Genomic DNA, 17627 nt, shown 5'->3' on the forward strand with positions numbered 1-17627 from the left:
TTTTTAGTTAAACTTACAGTGTGGCATATTTGCTGAGGGACAGTGCTTCAAAGTCAGTCCACTAGAAGTTGTATCAGGGGTAGATTACAGGAGTTCATTATTTATTCTGCTTGTTGTGGAATGCTGCCATCATAAATGCTCAGGCAAAGTTGTTAACAACTTCTCTTGTTCTTGAACCATGAAAAACTCAGACTCAGAGCCTAAAGTTTTTGTGTATTAGCTACCATATTCATTTCAGAGTGTAAAACGCTCGTCAGAACCTGATTCATGGGAATCTACAGTTAAATGCATCGAAAATGTGGCAATAAGATTAAATTATAAAAAAAAAATTAAACTGGTAAGATCACGTAATATCAGTTACTTTAGAAGTTCTTACCCTAACAATTGTGTAATTGGTTAGACTGGGGGGATAAATTGATGCTGTTGTCTAATCCAGAAGATGATGGCGTCATCTCTAGAAAACTTGACAAGAACTGGATTTTTGTAAAATGAAGCTATAACTAACCACTTTTGTGGTAATCTCTTTGAAGAAAACAGAACAACCAAAGGACTAATATGCATGGAGACTAGAAAAAAGAGCCTCTGAGCTAGGGTCGCTATGGGTTGGCATCAGCTTGACAGCAATGGGGTGTTTTTTTTGAGCAAGAGGTGGTCCTTATATCCAGCACTGGCCAGGGAGTGGAGTTCTTGAGCAACCGGCCTGAGCAAATTGTTCAACTTGGCAGAAGGATCTCTAGGTTGTTTTCAATGGCAGTAGTTTGGGGGGTAGGGAGAGGTACTTTTGACATCTAGTGAGTAGAGGCCAGGGATGCTCCTAAACATCCTATAGTGTACAATATAGCCTCACGTTGAGGATGAGAACCCCTGCTCTGGAGCGGAAAACTGTTCCTCAGGCTCTTCATTAGGGAACTATGCAGGAAGGTCATTTATTTTCCTTTGAGTCTGTGCTCAGTAAACAGCCTTTTAGTAGTAACGGTATTTTATATAGATTGGGAGTACAAGAGAGGTTGACTAGTGAGAGCATCATTTAGAAAACACGTAGCAGTTACCGTGTGTCAGACACTGTTCAGAGTGCTTTACGAATATTAACATTTAATCCTCATAACAGCCCTGTAAGGTAAGTACTATTATCCCCATTTTTCAGATGACACAGAGGCACAGAGAAGTTCAGAGACTTGGCCAAGGTCATAGAGCCAGCTAGTGGATTTAAACTTCGTTCTGCTGCATGAATAATTTCAACTCCTTGCAGTAACTTCTGAAAATAGTTAACTATATTTATACGTTAGTGTTAAGTGGTTAACTTGAGCCAGATTCCTTAAGCCTGATCACCTCTGGGTAAACTGAGGAGGTCAGGTTTCTGAATCTGTAAAGCTAGTTTTAACATGATCCCAACAAGACACTGACACTGGAGTTAAAGGATATATAAAACATAATAGATATATACAGTGCAATGTTATGCTGCCGTAAAGAGGAATTAAATGGCGATACATACTGCAACTTGGATGAACCTTGATGACATTATGCTGGTGAAATAAGCCAGACATACAAGGACAAGTACGATTCCACTTATATGAGATACATAGAATAGGCAAATTCATAGAGACAAAAAGTAAAATAGAGCTTAATAGAGGCTGGGGAAGCGGGTAATGGGGAGTTACTGTTTAATGGGTATCGATTTTCTGTTAAGGATGATAAAAAAAAACTGGAAATAGCGATGGGTACACAACATTGGGAATGTACATTAACACCACTGAATTCTGCACTCAATTCACTTCAACTGGTTGGAATGGCAAATTTTATGTAAATTTTTATCACACCCCTCCCCCCCAAAAAAAAAGAAGAAAAAAAGGGCAACATCTAATAACCATTGTGGAAGATTCCACCAAAAACAAACATAAATAATAGGGTGAATTTTGAGATAGCTGATGGGTAATCATACATTGGTATCTTTTTTTTTTTTGTAATTTTTCTAAGTTTTTTGTCCTAGTTCAAATGCTTTCTGTGTAGTTTCTCTAATACCATTAGAATTCAGTCAGTTAATACTTGAATCAAACTTCTCTTGTATGCAAAATATACTTAAATGTGAAGAATCGTAAAAACTCCCTGCCTATCTAGTACAAGTACAGACTTGTTATTGATTTTAATATTATTAAACGCTAGAATATAAACTCTGAAACCCCTTGCCAACGAGCCAATTCAGACTCATCTAGTTGGAATTCTGTAGGTTAGAGTAGAGCTGCCCCACAGGGTTTCCAAGGCTGTAATTTTTATAGGAGTGGGGTGCCACACCTTTCTCCTGCAGAGTGGCTGGTGGGTTTGAACCGTGCACCTATCAGTGAGCAGCTGAGAGTTTAACCGCAGTGCCACCATGACTCATTATATAACCTCTATTGATCTCTACATCTGTGCACATGTAAAAGCTTTTTTTAATTTGAATTTCAAATAAACAATTTTTTTAGTATAAATGTGCCCCAAATATTGCATGGGACATACTTACACTAAAAGAATATTCATTGTTCATCTGAAATTTATTTATGTATATTTTTTGCAAAACACACACCAATTCAACAGTTTCTACATGTACAGTTCAGTGACACTGATTACATTCTTTGAGTTGTGCAACCATTTTCACCCTCCTTTTCCAAGTTGTTCCTTCACCATTAATGTAAACTCACTGCCCCCTAAGCACCCTATCTAATCTTCCGAGTTGCTGTTGTCAATTGATCCCATATAGACAGTTCTTAAAAAGATGAATCTCAAGGCATACATTTTTTTACTAGTTAAGCTATTGTTTGGTTTATAGAAGACTTCAGGGGATATTTGTTTTTTGTTTTTTTTTTTAATTGTGAAAGTTTACAGCTCAAGTTAATTTCTCATACAAAATTTTATACACACATTGTTATGTGACCCTAGTTGCTCTGCCTATAATGTGACAGCACATTCCTCCTTTCCATCCCAGATTTCCCATGTCCACTCAGCCTGCTCCTGTCCCTTTCTGCCTTCTCATCTCACCTCCAGACAGGAGCTGCCCATTTAGTCTCATGTATCTACTTGAACTAAGAAGCACACTCTTCACGAGTATCGTTTTATGTCTTCTAGTCCAGTCTGTTCTTTGAAGAGTTGGCTTCGGGAATGGTTTTAGTTCTAGGTTAACAGAGAGTCCCGGGACCATGTCTTCTGGGGTTCTTCCAGTCTAAGTCAGACCATTAAGTCTGGTCTTTTTAGGAGAATTTGAGTTCTGCACCCGACTTTTCTTCTGCTCCTTTGGGGACTCTCTGTTGTGTTCCCTGTCAGGGCAGTCACTGGTGGTAGCTGGGCACCATCTAGTTCTTCTGGTCTCAGGCTGATAGAGTCTCTGGTTTATGTGCCCCTTTCTGTCTCTTGGGCTAATATTTTCCTTGTGTCTTCATTGTTCTTTATTCTCCTTTGCTCCAGGTGGGTTGGGACCAATGGATGCACCTTAGATGGTCGCTTGCTAGCTTTTAAGACCTCAGACACCACTCACCAAAGTGGGATGCAGAACATTTTCTTAATCAACTTTGTTATGCCAATTGACCTAGATGTGCCAGGATATTTTTGGTTTAAGGTTTAAAGATGATCTCAAGGAAGTCATTTTGGGGGTCCAACCAGCCTCCGTGGCTTCAAAAAGGCTGGATTCCATGAGAATTTGAAATTGTGTTCTGCATTTTCTCCCTTTTGATCAGGATCCTTCTATAGAACCTGTGATCAAAATGTTCAGTAATGCACATATATATATAAAGTCTTCCTGCTCCTCTGTCCGCACTGCAGTGTGCTGAGCTGGAAGTTGAAATTTCAAGTAGGCTTTTGTGAGTGGCTTGTGTACATCGACTTGGTTAGATTATATATGCTGTTATTTCAGACAACCCTAAAATCTGGCTTTCAAAAACAAAGGACTTATTTTACAATGCCAGAGCATTGGTTGTAGGCTCTACCAGTCTTTTTTCATCTGCATTCCAGGCTGAAGGACAGCATCCATCTGGGACATGCTGTTTCTTTACCAGAGAGAGAAAAGGTCAGAGAACTGGTGGGAACACTCAGTGCCTCTTAAAGCTTCTCTTCAGACGTGGTCCACGTCATGTCCGACCGACTGTGTTCCATAGGGTTTTCAGTGGCTGTTACCTCTTGGACGTATGGGGTCATCATGAGTCAGAATTGACTCGATGGCAGCTAACTAACAACAATGACCTTTTGGAAGTTGATTGCCAGGCCTTTCTTCTAAGGTGTCTCTGGGTGGATTCCAACCCCTGACCTTTTGGTTAGTAGCTGTGCATGTTTACACCACCCAGGGATTCCTAATACCGGTAGGGTAGAAAAGTATTAGTTTGAGTCCTGTTAAATTGCTGTTTATGTAGATCAAAAACAGTTGAGTGTTGTCAATGTTATATGGTTCTTATCGCATGAAGATTTTGGAACTCACATGGAAATGGGTGGGGCTGTATAATCATCTTTTAGGGAGGGGGAATAAATGAGAATAAACAACAAAACAGCCTACTTCAGCATGAACACCATCATTTATAACCTTATATCTTCAAGGGAAAAAAAGTACCATACATTTTAAAGAACTCACTCTACATACCTGGATGGGGTGTGTGGTTTCAGCACTTACGCGCTCAAACATGTTAGTGTTAACACAGATTAAATAAATCATCGATGATACAGTATATGCTTCGGTTGTCAGATAACAGCAGTACGTATGTTTTTTCATTGTAGGTATATTAAAGCAAGTCAAAGATTACATTAAACAGTGTAGCAAATGTCAGGAGAAACTAGATCGTTCTCGCCCAATATCAGATGCCTCAGAAATGTTGGAAGAGTTGGGGCTAGACCTTGAGTCTGGAGAAGAAAGTAATGAATCAGAGGATGACCTGAGCAATTTCACTTCACTTCCAACTACAGCCTCTAAGCCTGTGAAAAAGAAGCCAGTATCCAAACACGAACTTGTATTTGTAAGTGATACTTTTCATTCCACTTTAACGTTTGTACATAGTATGTTGGTATTTGCAGACTTGGCGAATTTTATTTTTTTCAAACCACCAAGACTATTGGCACTGACATTGAAGATACGAGTGGGTTTATGTGTTTGAAGTAGAACTTGTTGAATAAGACAAAGTGGGTAATGTACCGTGTAATATAAGCTAAAAATATGCTGATACCACCCCTTCAGATCTTTCTGTTGTTTCTTCTCTCCAGAATGTACTTCATAACCTATGGTTTGTTGTTAATTACCACTTCTGTCATTTTTTAACGGTAGCTTAGTAAGGGAGACAGAACATGTTTCTGGAAGCAGTCTGTGGGTCATGTGGTGAGGTAAATCAAACTGGCTAGATCTTTGTTTTTTTGCCTGTTTTTGATCAGTTTTTCACATTATCAAATTCCTGATCAGCAAGAAGAGGCAGTAGGAAGGTTTTATTAGGTCAAATAGAGTGAAACATAGAAAATAAGACAAGATATCTTTTTACTTAAATATATAGGTAAGAAAGAGAGAATATCAGGTTATTTCTTTGTTTTAATTAGTGATATCTGTTAAAAAGGAATCGTATGTCTTGTTTCAATTTCTGTCAAGGGTAAAAATAAAGATAATATATAATCCAACTCTTGGTCTCAAATTTATCTTGATAGGTTGACACTAAAGGTGTGGTGAAACGATCTTCTCCGAAGCATTGTCAGGCGGTCTTAAAACAACTGAACGAACAAAGACTCTCCAACCACTTCTGTGATGTTACTTTGTTAATTGAAGGAGAAGAGTACAAAGCTCATAAATCTGTTCTGTCAGCTAATAGTGAATACTTTCGAGATCTTTTTCTTGAGAAAGGAGCTGTTTCCAGTCATGAGACTGTGGTGGATCTTTCTGGTAAGGATTTTCTGATATTCTTGCTTTTTGTTTGTAAATCCTTTCTGGAAGAGGGATTTGTGTATGTGTATGTGTGATGTGTGTCTTAGCACCTTCAGCATTATAATAATTCTTTATCAGATAAGGAAGCTTCCTCACCCGTATTATCAGGTGATTCTTGGCTATTCATAACCCTTTGCTCTTCCATATAAATTGTAAAATCAATCACGGACTAACACAAAACAAAACAAGTAAAGAAAGAAAGAAAGAGAAAAGCTGCATGTATTTTGATAGAGACTGCATTGAATTAATATTATGGTTTACAGATTATCCATAAAGGTCTCGCACATCTTTTGTTAGATTTATTCCGAGGAACTTTATACTTTTTGATACCATTAAAATTTGTTTCTTCTTAAGACTGTATACTTTCTAATTTATTTTTGGTGTATATTAATTTGAATACAGTGGTATTGCTAAATTCCTTCAATAATTCAGACATTTATCTGTAGAGTCTTTGGAATTATCTGCATAAAACCTATTATCTGCTATAGATAATAGTTTGTTTTTCCCTTTCCAATTCTTATACTTTGAACGTCTTGTTTTACAATGTTGGCTACCCTGTAAAAAAAAAAACCTGTTCTCATGGGGTTGATTTTAACTTATAGCGACCCTATAGGACAGAGTAGAACTGCCCCATAGAGTTTCCAAGGAGCGTCTGGTGGTTTCGAACTGCCAGCCTTTTGGGCAGCAGCCGTAGCTCTTAACCACTGTGGCACCAGGGTTTCCAGAGGGCTCTCTTATCTCATTCCAAGTTCTAATAGGAGGTGCTTTTTCACTATTAAGTAGATAATTTGGTAAATGTTTTTAATTAATAACCCTTTATCACATTTAACATTAAGATTTCCTCTGAAATGGGTGTTGGTTCCTATCACATACTTTTTCTGCATCTATTGAGACCATCTTTATTTTTCTCATTTATTCTATAATGTGCAAAATTACATTCGTTGTTTAATGTGAAGTCAGGTTTTAATGTTGAGCCATGATTATCTTTCACATAATTGCTGTTTGGTTTGCTAATATTGTTTAAAACATTTGCATCTATATTCATGTGTGATTTTCACACTATTTCTGTCATGTTTTGATATCAGAGTCATTCTGGCCTTGTAAAATATGTGTTTTCCTCCATTTTTTTTTTTTAACATAGACTATAAAAAAATTTTTTTTTTTATACTAGTGACTGTAAGATTAGAATTATTTGTTTCTTGAATTTTTGATAAAAGTTTTGGCTGAAATTGCCTGGGCCTGCAATGTACTTTGGAGGAAGATTTTTAACTACAAATTTGAGAACTTAATGATTATGGAATTGTTTGGGTTTTTTATTTCATCTTGAGTAATTTATATAAAACTATGTTTTTCTAGAATTCGTCCATTTCATCTAAAATTGCAAGTTAATTGGCACAAAGTTTTCGTAATATCCCCTTCAAAATGTCTGCAACAACTGTAGATATGTCTCCATTTTTATTCCTGATAAGTGGTTGTGATTTTTCTCTCATTTTTATTCTTTCTTACAAAAGGTTTATTAACTTTTGTTTTGTTTTGTTTTTAATCCTGCTGAAGGACGAGTTGGCAGACCACAGCCTGTGGGCCAGTTCCAGACTGCGTGCTGTTCTTGTAAATAGAGTTTTGTTGGAACACAGCATGCCCATCCATTTACCTGTTACCTGTTTCTGCTTTTGAGCCAAGGGCAGAATGGAATAGTTGCGGCACAGACCATATGACCTACAGAGTCTAAAATTAACAGCAAATTAGACACAGCTATAGAGTTTTTTTTATAGAGTTAATGAACTAGAACTTTCCAGAACAAACTACAAAGAGTTTTGTTTTCTTTTATATTTGCTAATAACAACACTTAAAATGTTTGTTGATCTGATTCAGCCTGTTTGTTTCTGCTGGTTCATAGGAAATTCTTCTTATAGCTCTGAACTTAGAAATTAAAAAGGCATTGGGTAAAAGACCAAAATACATGACATCATTGGTACGTGATTTTTTTTTTAAGAAATTTTTTTACTTACCTCAAGCTTAACTTGTTCTCATAAGGATTAAGATGGTTTCAGCCTATTTAATTATCAGCTTTCCTGGGAATGGCAGAATTAGCTAGCCATGATGATACATTGGTATGCAGTCTTCTCATTTTTCACCTTGACTTCCAGTATGTCTCAGAGCTCGAGGCTTCTCTGTGTACTTCTCTGTCCTCCGTCTTCCTGCGTACTTGGAATTAAAACTGACGGCAAATGGGAGTTTTTTAAAAAAGGGTGCTTTGGCTCTGTATATTAACAAAAGATCTCTTAGATACATTGTTATATGAAAAAAGCAAGGTGGAGAACAGTGTGTTTAGCCAGTGAGACCTACTGTAAGAAGGGGGAGTAAGAATACTTGCCTGATTGTGTAAACAAGCTGGGGGAAGCTGTACAAATGCTTAATCAGACTGGGTATGGAAATGGAGTTACAGTTGTCACTGTGTAATCTTTTGTCTTTTCTCAGTTTTGAGTCATGTGAGTATTAAAAATTTTAAATGGCTTTCGAAAGTTGAAGCACTGAGAACTTAGAAAAGAAATAAACTGACCTTATTTTCTCAAATAAAATGAGAATGTAATACCTCATGTGTTTACTTATACCAGGGATGGCAAACTACAGCCCCAGGGGCCAACCTTTCCCCTTGTTATTTTTTATAAGTAAAGTTGTGTTGGAACATAGCCACATCCATTCGTTCACATATTGTCTCTGGCTGCTGTTTTTCAGCAACATGGCAGAGTTGAGTCCCTGCAACAAATACCTTATGGCCCGCAGTATATACCATGTGACTCTGTGCAGAAAAATTTTGCTGACCCCTGCATTAGACCTTGGTTTTTAATTCTTAGTCGTGACACTCTTTGCTCAGGCAAATTTTAATTTAGACTTCTATTATTAAAAATACAGCTATACTTCTGGAAGTGAGGTTAGAGCACAGGTTGGTCATACCCCTGTCTACTCACCTACCTCCCTGTTTTCCTATCCTCCGTTCTCCAACAACTGTTTCTTGAGAATTTGTGGAACCCCTGGGGTTCTAGAGGAGTACAGTTTGAAAATGACTGCCTTGGAACAACTCTTTGAGGTAGTAGGTCTGATGGTATCTTATGTTTTAGGTATTGAGATACTTGGGCTCATAGAAGTGAGTGATTTAAGGTTTAATAAGCAAACAGAACACAAAACAGATCTGGGGTATTTAATTACAAAATAAATGGTCATATTTGTCTTTATATTCTATTGTATGTTGTCCTAATTCTGTATTAATTGTTTTTATAAGGTGTTTTAGTGGCGATTGACTTTTTTGCCCCATGCCTTTCTTGTTTCTTCCAGGTTTTTGTAAGGCAAGCTTCCTTCCTCTACTAGAATTCGCCTATACTTCTGTGCTGAGTTTTGACTTCTGTAGCATGGCTGATGTTGCCATCTTGGCTCGTCATCTCTTCATGTCAGAAGTTTTAGAAATCTGTGAAAGCGTACACAAACTGATGGAAGAGAAGCAGCTAACAGTGTATAAAAAGGGTGAAGTACAAACAGTTGCATCTACCCAGGACTTACCAGGACAGAATGGAGGAACAGCCCCTCCTGTGGCTAGCAGTGAGGGAACTACAGCAGCTTTATCTCCTGAACTAGAGGAATGTGAAATTGTACTCCTAGTAAATGGAGACTTGCCAGAAGCAGAGCAGAATGGAGAGCTAGGACGACAGACCGAGCCCCAGGTTTCTTCAGCGGCTGAAACTGCTCTGGCACCTGTTGAATGTATCGCTGATAGCCATTCTGAAATGGAATCTGTTGATTTAGCAATAAAAAACAACCAGACAGGCCTAGAAACTTCAAACGGCAAAGAAGATAGCACAATCTCTAATATTCATCCTAAACTTTCAAAAGACAATGTGATCAGTAGCTCCCCGGAGAACAGCGATATGGGAACTGATACAGCCAATGAGGATAACTGTGCTGAGGACACTCCAGAGCATAAACAGAACCTCGTCCCACCTTTAAAAGATCAGGAAGATCCCATTACCCCGACATCAAAGGCAGACCTCGGCCCTGAGGATGATACTTACAGAAGCAGGCTTCGGCAGCGTTCTGTTAGTGAAGGAGGGTATATCCGACTGCACAAGGGAATGGAGAAGAAGCTGCAGAAGCGGAAAGCTGTTCCCAAGTCAGCAGTTCAACAAGTATGTTGTAAAGGGGTTGACATTTGTAGTTTTAGCTTCAGGTTGAAAGCATTCTATTCATAAACTTCTCCCATGGTGAATGTTATGTGGGAGGGGTGCAGGGAGGCAACTTACTGTTTTAAATACAAACAATAAGGCGGTGTGAATTTGAAATGTTTTTCTTAGAAATTTGTAACACGACTCATAACTTTAAAAATCAAAATGAATATATTTATTTGGGTTATGTTTTCTATCCCTTAACAGGTGGCCCAGAAATTAGTTCAAAGAGGTAAAAAGATGAAACAGCCAAAAAGGGATGCTAAAGAGAACAGCGAAGAAGCATCGCATAAATGTGGGGAATGTGGGATGGTTTTTCAGAGACGATATGCCCTTATAATGCACACCCTGAAACACGAAAGATCTCGAGATTACAAGTGTCCGGTAAGGGTCTGGAGAGCTAACTGAAAAGACAGTCTAACTTCACGATAAGTGGAACCCTGTTCCCTGCTTGGCTGTTCCCCTCCCACCTGTAGTCCCTCTCTGTCTCCTCTACAGCGTGCTGCATGTTGCGTAGGACTCACTGTCTGGTTTGTGCATAATCATTTCCTAGCAGAAAAAATCATCAGCGATTTAGCCTATACTTTCTGCTGATACCCTAGTAAGACAACAGTAAAAAGATTGTTTTAAAAACATAAACTCATAAAATGGCAAAAACAAAAACAAAGAACAGGTGAGGAGTCCTTAGCAACTGCATTTTTTGAAGCTGATAAATAACACAGAGGGCTAGTAACTGATTTACCAGAAGCCTTGGTAGTGCAGCGGCTAAGAGCTTGACTGCTAACCAAAAGGTTGGCAGTTCGAATCTACCAGCCGCTCCTTGGAAACCATATGGTGCAGTACTACTCTGTCCTGTAGGGTCGCTATGAGTTGGAATTGTCTCGCGGGCAGTCTGCTTGGGTTTTTTGTTTTGTTTTTTGGTCTTAGTAACTGATTCAGCAGATGCGTGTTGTGGATGATGCCTTTCCTGATTGTTCTGGCCATTCTCTCTGCAGTTAGATCTTAAGCCTCTCCAGACTAGTGGCCGGGTCTTGTCCCTCTCGCCTTTATCTGTCTGGTACCTAGCACATTGTCTTTTACATAATATGTGTGTGTATTAATTTATATAATAGTAACAAAGAAATGAAAAGTTGAAATACAAGTTGAGTTTCACTTAGAATTCTGTAATGGAATACATTTAGACAGAACTTTGTTTACTTTTTCTTTTAGTTGTGTAAAAAACAGTTTCAGTACAGTGCCTCCTTGAGAGCACACCTGATCCGACACGCCAGGAAAGACGCCCCCACATCATCCTCTTCCACATCCACGTGCAGCGAGGCATCGGGAACACCATCGGAGAAGGGCAGAACCAAGCGAGAGTTCATATGCTCCATATGTGGAAGGACATTACCTAAGTTATATTCTCTTCGAATACACATGTTAAAGCACACAGGTGTAAAGCCACATGCATGCCAGGTAAAGCCATACATTTATTTTGTTATTTAAAGATAGGAGCTTAACTACGTGATGAGACTGGTTGATGTAATTCTGGAGTTACCCCCTCTTGTATAAAAAGTCGAAGTGCAACCTGTGGGTTCTTCAGTTGGTTGCCTAGGTTAAGGGTGATTGATTCCCTGTTGTGTTCTTCAGTTTGCCGTGAAGGGTTGTAATATGAAATGGATTTACATGGTATGTTGGAACTTTTTTGGGCCCAGAGGATATACTGGGTGGGAATGACCAATTCATCATCCCAACCATTCCTTAACCTTCAGCAAGACCAAACTGGACTGGAAAGGAAACCAAGGCTGAAACAAATCTCCTGGGTCACCGAAAGTCCTGCCTAAGAGCTGAGGACTGAGGTTCCTAAATGCCTAAATATGACTCCCGGGTAAAGAATCCTCTATGATTAGCCAGCGTCGGACTATTTGGAATAGTGGAAAATTTCTAGTAGCACCTGTTTTTATTAATTAACAGCTTTAGAACCAATGAGATTTCTTATATTTCCCATTTTTAGCTTTTTATTACAGGAGAATAGAATGTTATAAGAGACTAGAATGAACCCCTGTGTGCCCTTCACCCAGCTTCAATAGTTAACCAGTTCATGGTCAGTCTTGTTTTATGTATACTGTCACTCACTGCCCTGCTCCCCCTCTGTTCCCCATTATTTTGAGGCAGGTACTAAGCATTTTATTCATAAATTTAAATACCAAGTGTTGACTGGGCCTCCGGTCTTTTAGTGCAGCAGAACCCACAAAGTGTGGTCTGTGGAAGAAAAGTAAAGAAATAGGGAATAAACTTGGGAGCAGCTCTGCTCTGTAACACATGTGGTCACCACCAGGCAGAATCGACTCCATGGCAAGGGGGTTGGTTTTTTTTTTTTTTTTAACAGATTATACATCTCACAAGAGTGGCACCAGGTTTGTTTGAACTGTTTTCAAGTCCTCCAGAGACCACATGGATTTAAGAAAAGTAGCAGCAGTATTTGTTTTAAGTACTGAGTCTGAAGGGGATCAACCAGCTGATATCAGTGGCACTTCTGATTTCAACTTTCATTCTGTCATTTTACTTAAAATGTAAAGTTTTATTTAAAATAGTACACTAGTTCCTCTGCTCTCGTTTTACTGGTTCACATACCCATGTTCTGTGCTAGGTCTGTGGAAAGACTTTCATCTATAAGCATGGTCTAAAATTACACCAGAGTCTCCACCAGTCCCAAAAGCAGTTCCAGTGTGAACTGTGTGTTAAGTCATTTGTTACCAAACGAAGTCTTCAAGAACATATGAGTATTCACACAGGTAATGAGAAATTCATGTCGACATATTTATAGTTCACATAGTGTTAGTTTACTGTTAGTTACTATTAACGTTAATAAGCTGTAATTATACTGGAAATTATACTGACACAGTGATGGTTATGTATATACATTTTTTTTATTAATGAGTATTTGAAGTTAAAAAGTTTTCTTAAATCTAGTTTTAGAGCTATCTTATTTGTGTAAAAGCAGTCTTCCTCAATGTAGAAAAATTGCGTACTGGGTGTTAAATCGTGTATAACGTAGATTCAGGCGTCTAAAGAAATAGTCATGCTTTAAAAAAGTTAAGCAACAGGCAGATGTAAAAATCAGCATGGTAAGTGGCTTACAATTTGATTAGAATTTTTAGTGAACACGTACTTATTTTCAGATACTTCACAGCAGGTGTGTGGAAATGGCTCACGAAGGGTAGATACCTGCTCTAGAACTTACATTCACCTCTGTTACTACTATAATCCATAGATTATGCAGGCATATCACATTCTTTGCGTAGTAGCTTTTGCTAGTACTGTAGTTCAGAGGAAATAAAGATTTTTGACATGGTGGTTATTCTTAGAAGCTGGCTGGCCACCAGCTGTTACAGCTTCTGTATCACCTTTATGTAAAATAACTTCTGAAATACGGCATAAAGAATTCTGTTAGAGTAGACCTGATTGCTGGATTTGTGACATGGTTTTTATTTTTTACAGGAGAGTCCAAGTACCTTTGCTCAGTTTGTGGAAAGTCTTTTCATAGGGGCTCTGGACTCAGCAAGCACCTAAAGAAACACCAGCCAAAGCCTGAGGTTCGAGGGTATCATTGTACTCAGTAAGTTTTTCATATGTGAAGCATTCGGTTAATTTCATTATGTTCTTATTCTGTTTTGAAAGTTGTTTTCAAAAGAAAGTATTAGAAGATAATTTTGAACTATAATTTCAGTTTACTCTTGATTTTAATCAGTTGTCTTAGGCTGGGTTCCCTAGAGGAGCAACACCAGTGAGGCCTAAATATATAGAGAGAGCTTTATCTCAAGGACGTGGCTCACATAGTTGTAGAGGTTGGCAAGTCCCAAATCTTTGGGTCTGGCATCGGGCTGGAGGCTTCTCCTGACTTCTGTGGTTGCAGGGGCTGACAAATCCAAAATCAGCAGGTCAGGTGGAAGCCTGCTGGCTCACAGGGTTGCAGGAGCTGACAAATCCCAAAATCTGCAGATCAGGCAGCAGGCTGTTGGCTCACGTCCCAAGAACCAGAGGTCAGAGGATGACAAGTCAAAAGTGGGATCCAGAAAGAACCTTGCCAGAACATCCATATATATATTGGATGCAGGGCACACCCCTAAGGCAGTTCTTTGGCTTTCAACTCATTGGCCTTTCAGCCAATTGGCTGCTCACATCAGGTCACAAAATGGAGGATGATTACATACTATCTGCCAAACTTCTGGAATCGTGGCCTAGCCAAGTTGACACACAACCTTAACCATCACATCAGTCTTTTTTATTTTTTTGCCTAGTTATGCCTGTTATTATTTTTAAACCACGTTATTGAGGTATAAATCTCATATCATACAAACAACTCATTTAAAGTGACTTAAGGAGATTCTCTAAATGTGCTACGTGGGGGTGGGGACTGTGGGAAAGAAGAGTCCTCACTGCCAACCAGAATTTGTTTCTAAGCAGTTCCTCTGAAGTCCTGGATGCTCTGCTAGTTTTCTCCTTCCTTCAGACAACTTTGTCTCCTTTTTCAGTTTTCAAAGCCTTTTGGAATTTTTTTTTCCTAATTCAGGTATTCACATAACTTAAAACTACATTTTAACCAATGTAAAGTGTACAGTTCGTGGCTTTTAGTATGTTCACAATGCTGTGCAGCCATCACCACTGTCTAATTTCAGAACGCCTTCAACACTCAGCCAGGCACTTCGCAACTCTGCCTTAGCCTTGGCTTCCTGCTTGTGCAGAGCTTGAAGGTCGGCCAGAGGTAGAGCTTAGGGCCTTGTCAGGTCTTCTCTGAGCATACGCCCAGCCCAGCCCCGGGCATGCGTGTGGCCTTCTAGATTCCCAGGAATATGTGAGAGCTTTTCAAAGTTCTGGCGGTACAATGGTTAAGTGCTCGGCTGCTAACGGAAAGGTTGGCTGTTCAAACCTGCCAGCTGCTCCACAGAAGAAAAGACCTGGCAATCTGTTCCCATGAAGATTAGAGCCTTGGGAACCCTACGGGTCAGTTCTGCTCTGTCACATAGGGTCGTTAGTAGTCGGAATTGACTCAGCAGCACAGAACAACATTCCCCAAAGCGCTTCATTCTCCATCCTTGACCTTCAAGCTTTTGATTTGTCTGTCGTATGTCCAACTGTTATTCCTTGCCCCAGGAGTCACCAGCTAATTCATTTATTTTTCACTATAAGGTCCACTCTGCTCCCTCTGATACTAGAGACCTATACTGGGAGTGTGGGCCATTGTCTTCAAGGCCATTGCTAAGTTGGGGAGCAGGCCATGGGGCTGGGGTAAGTTAAAATGCTACAAAGCTTTCTTAGTGAAATTCAAGTTTTATCCTTGATTTTTTGCCTAGTTGCTGGAAACTTTTTTTTTTTTTATTGTGCTTTAAGTGAAAGTTTACAAATCAGGTCAGTCTCTCGTACAAAAATTTACATACACCTTGCTATACATTCCTAATTGCTCTCCCCCTAATGAGACGGCACAGTCTTTCTTTCCTCCACTCTCTCCTCGTGTCCATTTAGGCAGCTTCTGGCCCCCTCTGCCCTCTCACCTCCCCTCCAAACAGGAGATGCCAACATAGTCTCATGTGTCTACTTGATTGAAGAAGCTCATTCTTCACCAGTAACATTTGGTTGCTGGAAACTCTTGATTAATTTCCAGAGTTTGATAAAGTTGGTTCTCACAGTTTTTGCCAAATGATCCCCTACTTTTTTGGAGGGATGGGCTTTTGGAGTTCCCTATTCTGCCATATTTGCAGGTGTAACTATAATCAGCCTTGTTTTAAAGCAAAAGGTTTACTGTCAAGACATTTCCAGTTGCAGATGAAAGAAAAGTCAAGCTAAACTGGCTTGAATGGAAAGATAAAGTCTAGGAGTCTGAATGGTTTAATTAAACTAGGTTCAGAGTCATTAGTACTTGGCATCCCTCAGGCTTCATATGGTTACAGAGTAGTGACAGCTTTCCAGCCTCACATCACGTTAGCTCCCACATGCTCAAGCTTCTTTTCTGGTAGTTCCTGTAAAAGCCCTGAGGTTCTCTGTGATGTGAGTGAGTTAAATCATTTGGTCACCCCTGAGTCCGACACGCTGGCCAGTGCTGTGCCGTGACTGACTTAGGCCTGAGTCATTGCTTCCTCCCTGGAGTCAGTGGTGAAGCCTGTCCCCAGCACACAGAGAACAGGAGAGGGGTGAATCCCAGAAAGAAAAATTTAGGGTTTCTTCTGTAGAAGGGAGGAGACAATCAGTGTCCACTGTAATAACTTTTGGGGACTCTACATGGTTCTTTCTAAGATACTTGTAACACTCTAGAGGTTACAGGACTGAAGATCCTGCAGCCTTGATACGAGCTCAGAATGCTGGGAAGTCCTTTGTTTTAGATTGGGATCATCTGACGGTGGAGTTGTAGAAAGGCAAGAACATAGTGAGTTGTTGGGAACTTGCTCTGAAGGAAGATGACCCAGCTGGGTGATTGAACTTTATTATGGCAGATGTGAGAAGAGCTTCTTTGAAGCGAGAGATCTTCGCCAGCACATGAACAAACACCTGGGTGTGAAGCCGTTCCAGTGCCAGTTTTGTGACAAGTGCTACAGCTGGAAGAAGGACTGGTATTCCCACGTCAAGTCTCATTCTGTCACTGAGCCTTACAGGTGGGTGACTTGGACAGGGGTCTGAACCTAATTGGGATGTGCACACACACACATACAGATACCCTTGGATTGATTCTTAAGGCTCTTGGTGTTTTCAAAAACTAATTTAGGTTTTTCCGCCTATTTTAGGTGTAATATATGTGGCAAAGAATTTTATGAAAAAGCGTTGTTCCGAAGGCATGTAAAGAAAGCTACCCATGGCAAAAAAGGAAGAGCAAAACAGAACCTGGAATGGGTGTGTGAACAATGCGGAAGAAAATTCACTCAGCTGAGAGAGTACAGGAGACACATGAATAACCATGAAGGTAACTCTACTCAACATGATACATGTCTAAGTAAACACAAGTCAGGCCAGTAGTGATTCTCCTTCCACCGCCCTCTTGTTCCTACTGCCACCCTTTCCTTGATTAGAGGTTAATTCCACATCTTGAAACATTAACTCAGTTGATACAGGGGATCCTGAACCAGATTGTTGTGTGTGTGTCTGTGTGTGTGCGTGTGTGTTCTTTTTTAGTGAGTTGAACTCTACATCAGCATTTTTTTGTAGAACTAGACTATGGGAATCCTCATTTTCCTTATCCTAAGGCATTTATTGTTATAGGATTGCTGTGAAGATGGAATGAGATTATGCATGGAAACCCATGTCACTCAAATTTCTCAGTAATTTTCTATACCTGAGAACATCTTTAGAGAGATTATAGTACAGAATTTTGTTTATTCTAAATAATTAGGTCCTCAGGACAAGATTGCCAAAGTCAAGATGGAAAGGGTAATGGGTTACTGTATTTAAAGAGAAACATTTAGCGGGCAACTTTAATATATTTTGGTGCTTGCACCTCACCACACCCCCTTATTATTTTTTTTTTTTGATAG

General features: G+C 39.5%; 1 protein-coding gene across 1 annotated transcript in view; it reads left to right on the top strand.

Moving 5' to 3' along the window:
- Window positions 1-17627, top strand: part of ZBTB11 (zinc finger and BTB domain containing 11) — a 42932-nt gene that overhangs the window by 8481 nt on the left and 16824 nt on the right. The window contains exons 2-10 of the mRNA XM_064273036.1: window positions 4732-4967; window positions 5641-5872; window positions 9248-10092; window positions 10336-10512; window positions 11338-11583; window positions 12758-12902; window positions 13609-13726; window positions 16596-16754; window positions 16884-17059. Coding sequence (XP_064129106.1) covers window positions 4732-4967; window positions 5641-5872; window positions 9248-10092; window positions 10336-10512; window positions 11338-11583; window positions 12758-12902; window positions 13609-13726; window positions 16596-16754; window positions 16884-17059 — 2334 coding nt within the window. The remainder of the gene's footprint in view (window positions 1-4731; window positions 4968-5640; window positions 5873-9247; window positions 10093-10335; window positions 10513-11337; window positions 11584-12757; window positions 12903-13608; window positions 13727-16595; window positions 16755-16883; window positions 17060-17627) is intronic.

Source organism: Loxodonta africana, chromosome 20 (genome assembly GCF_030014295.1).
Source record: "Loxodonta africana isolate mLoxAfr1 chromosome 20, mLoxAfr1.hap2, whole genome shotgun sequence".
In the NCBI taxonomy this organism is placed as follows: domain Eukaryota; kingdom Metazoa; phylum Chordata; class Mammalia; order Proboscidea; family Elephantidae; genus Loxodonta; species Loxodonta africana.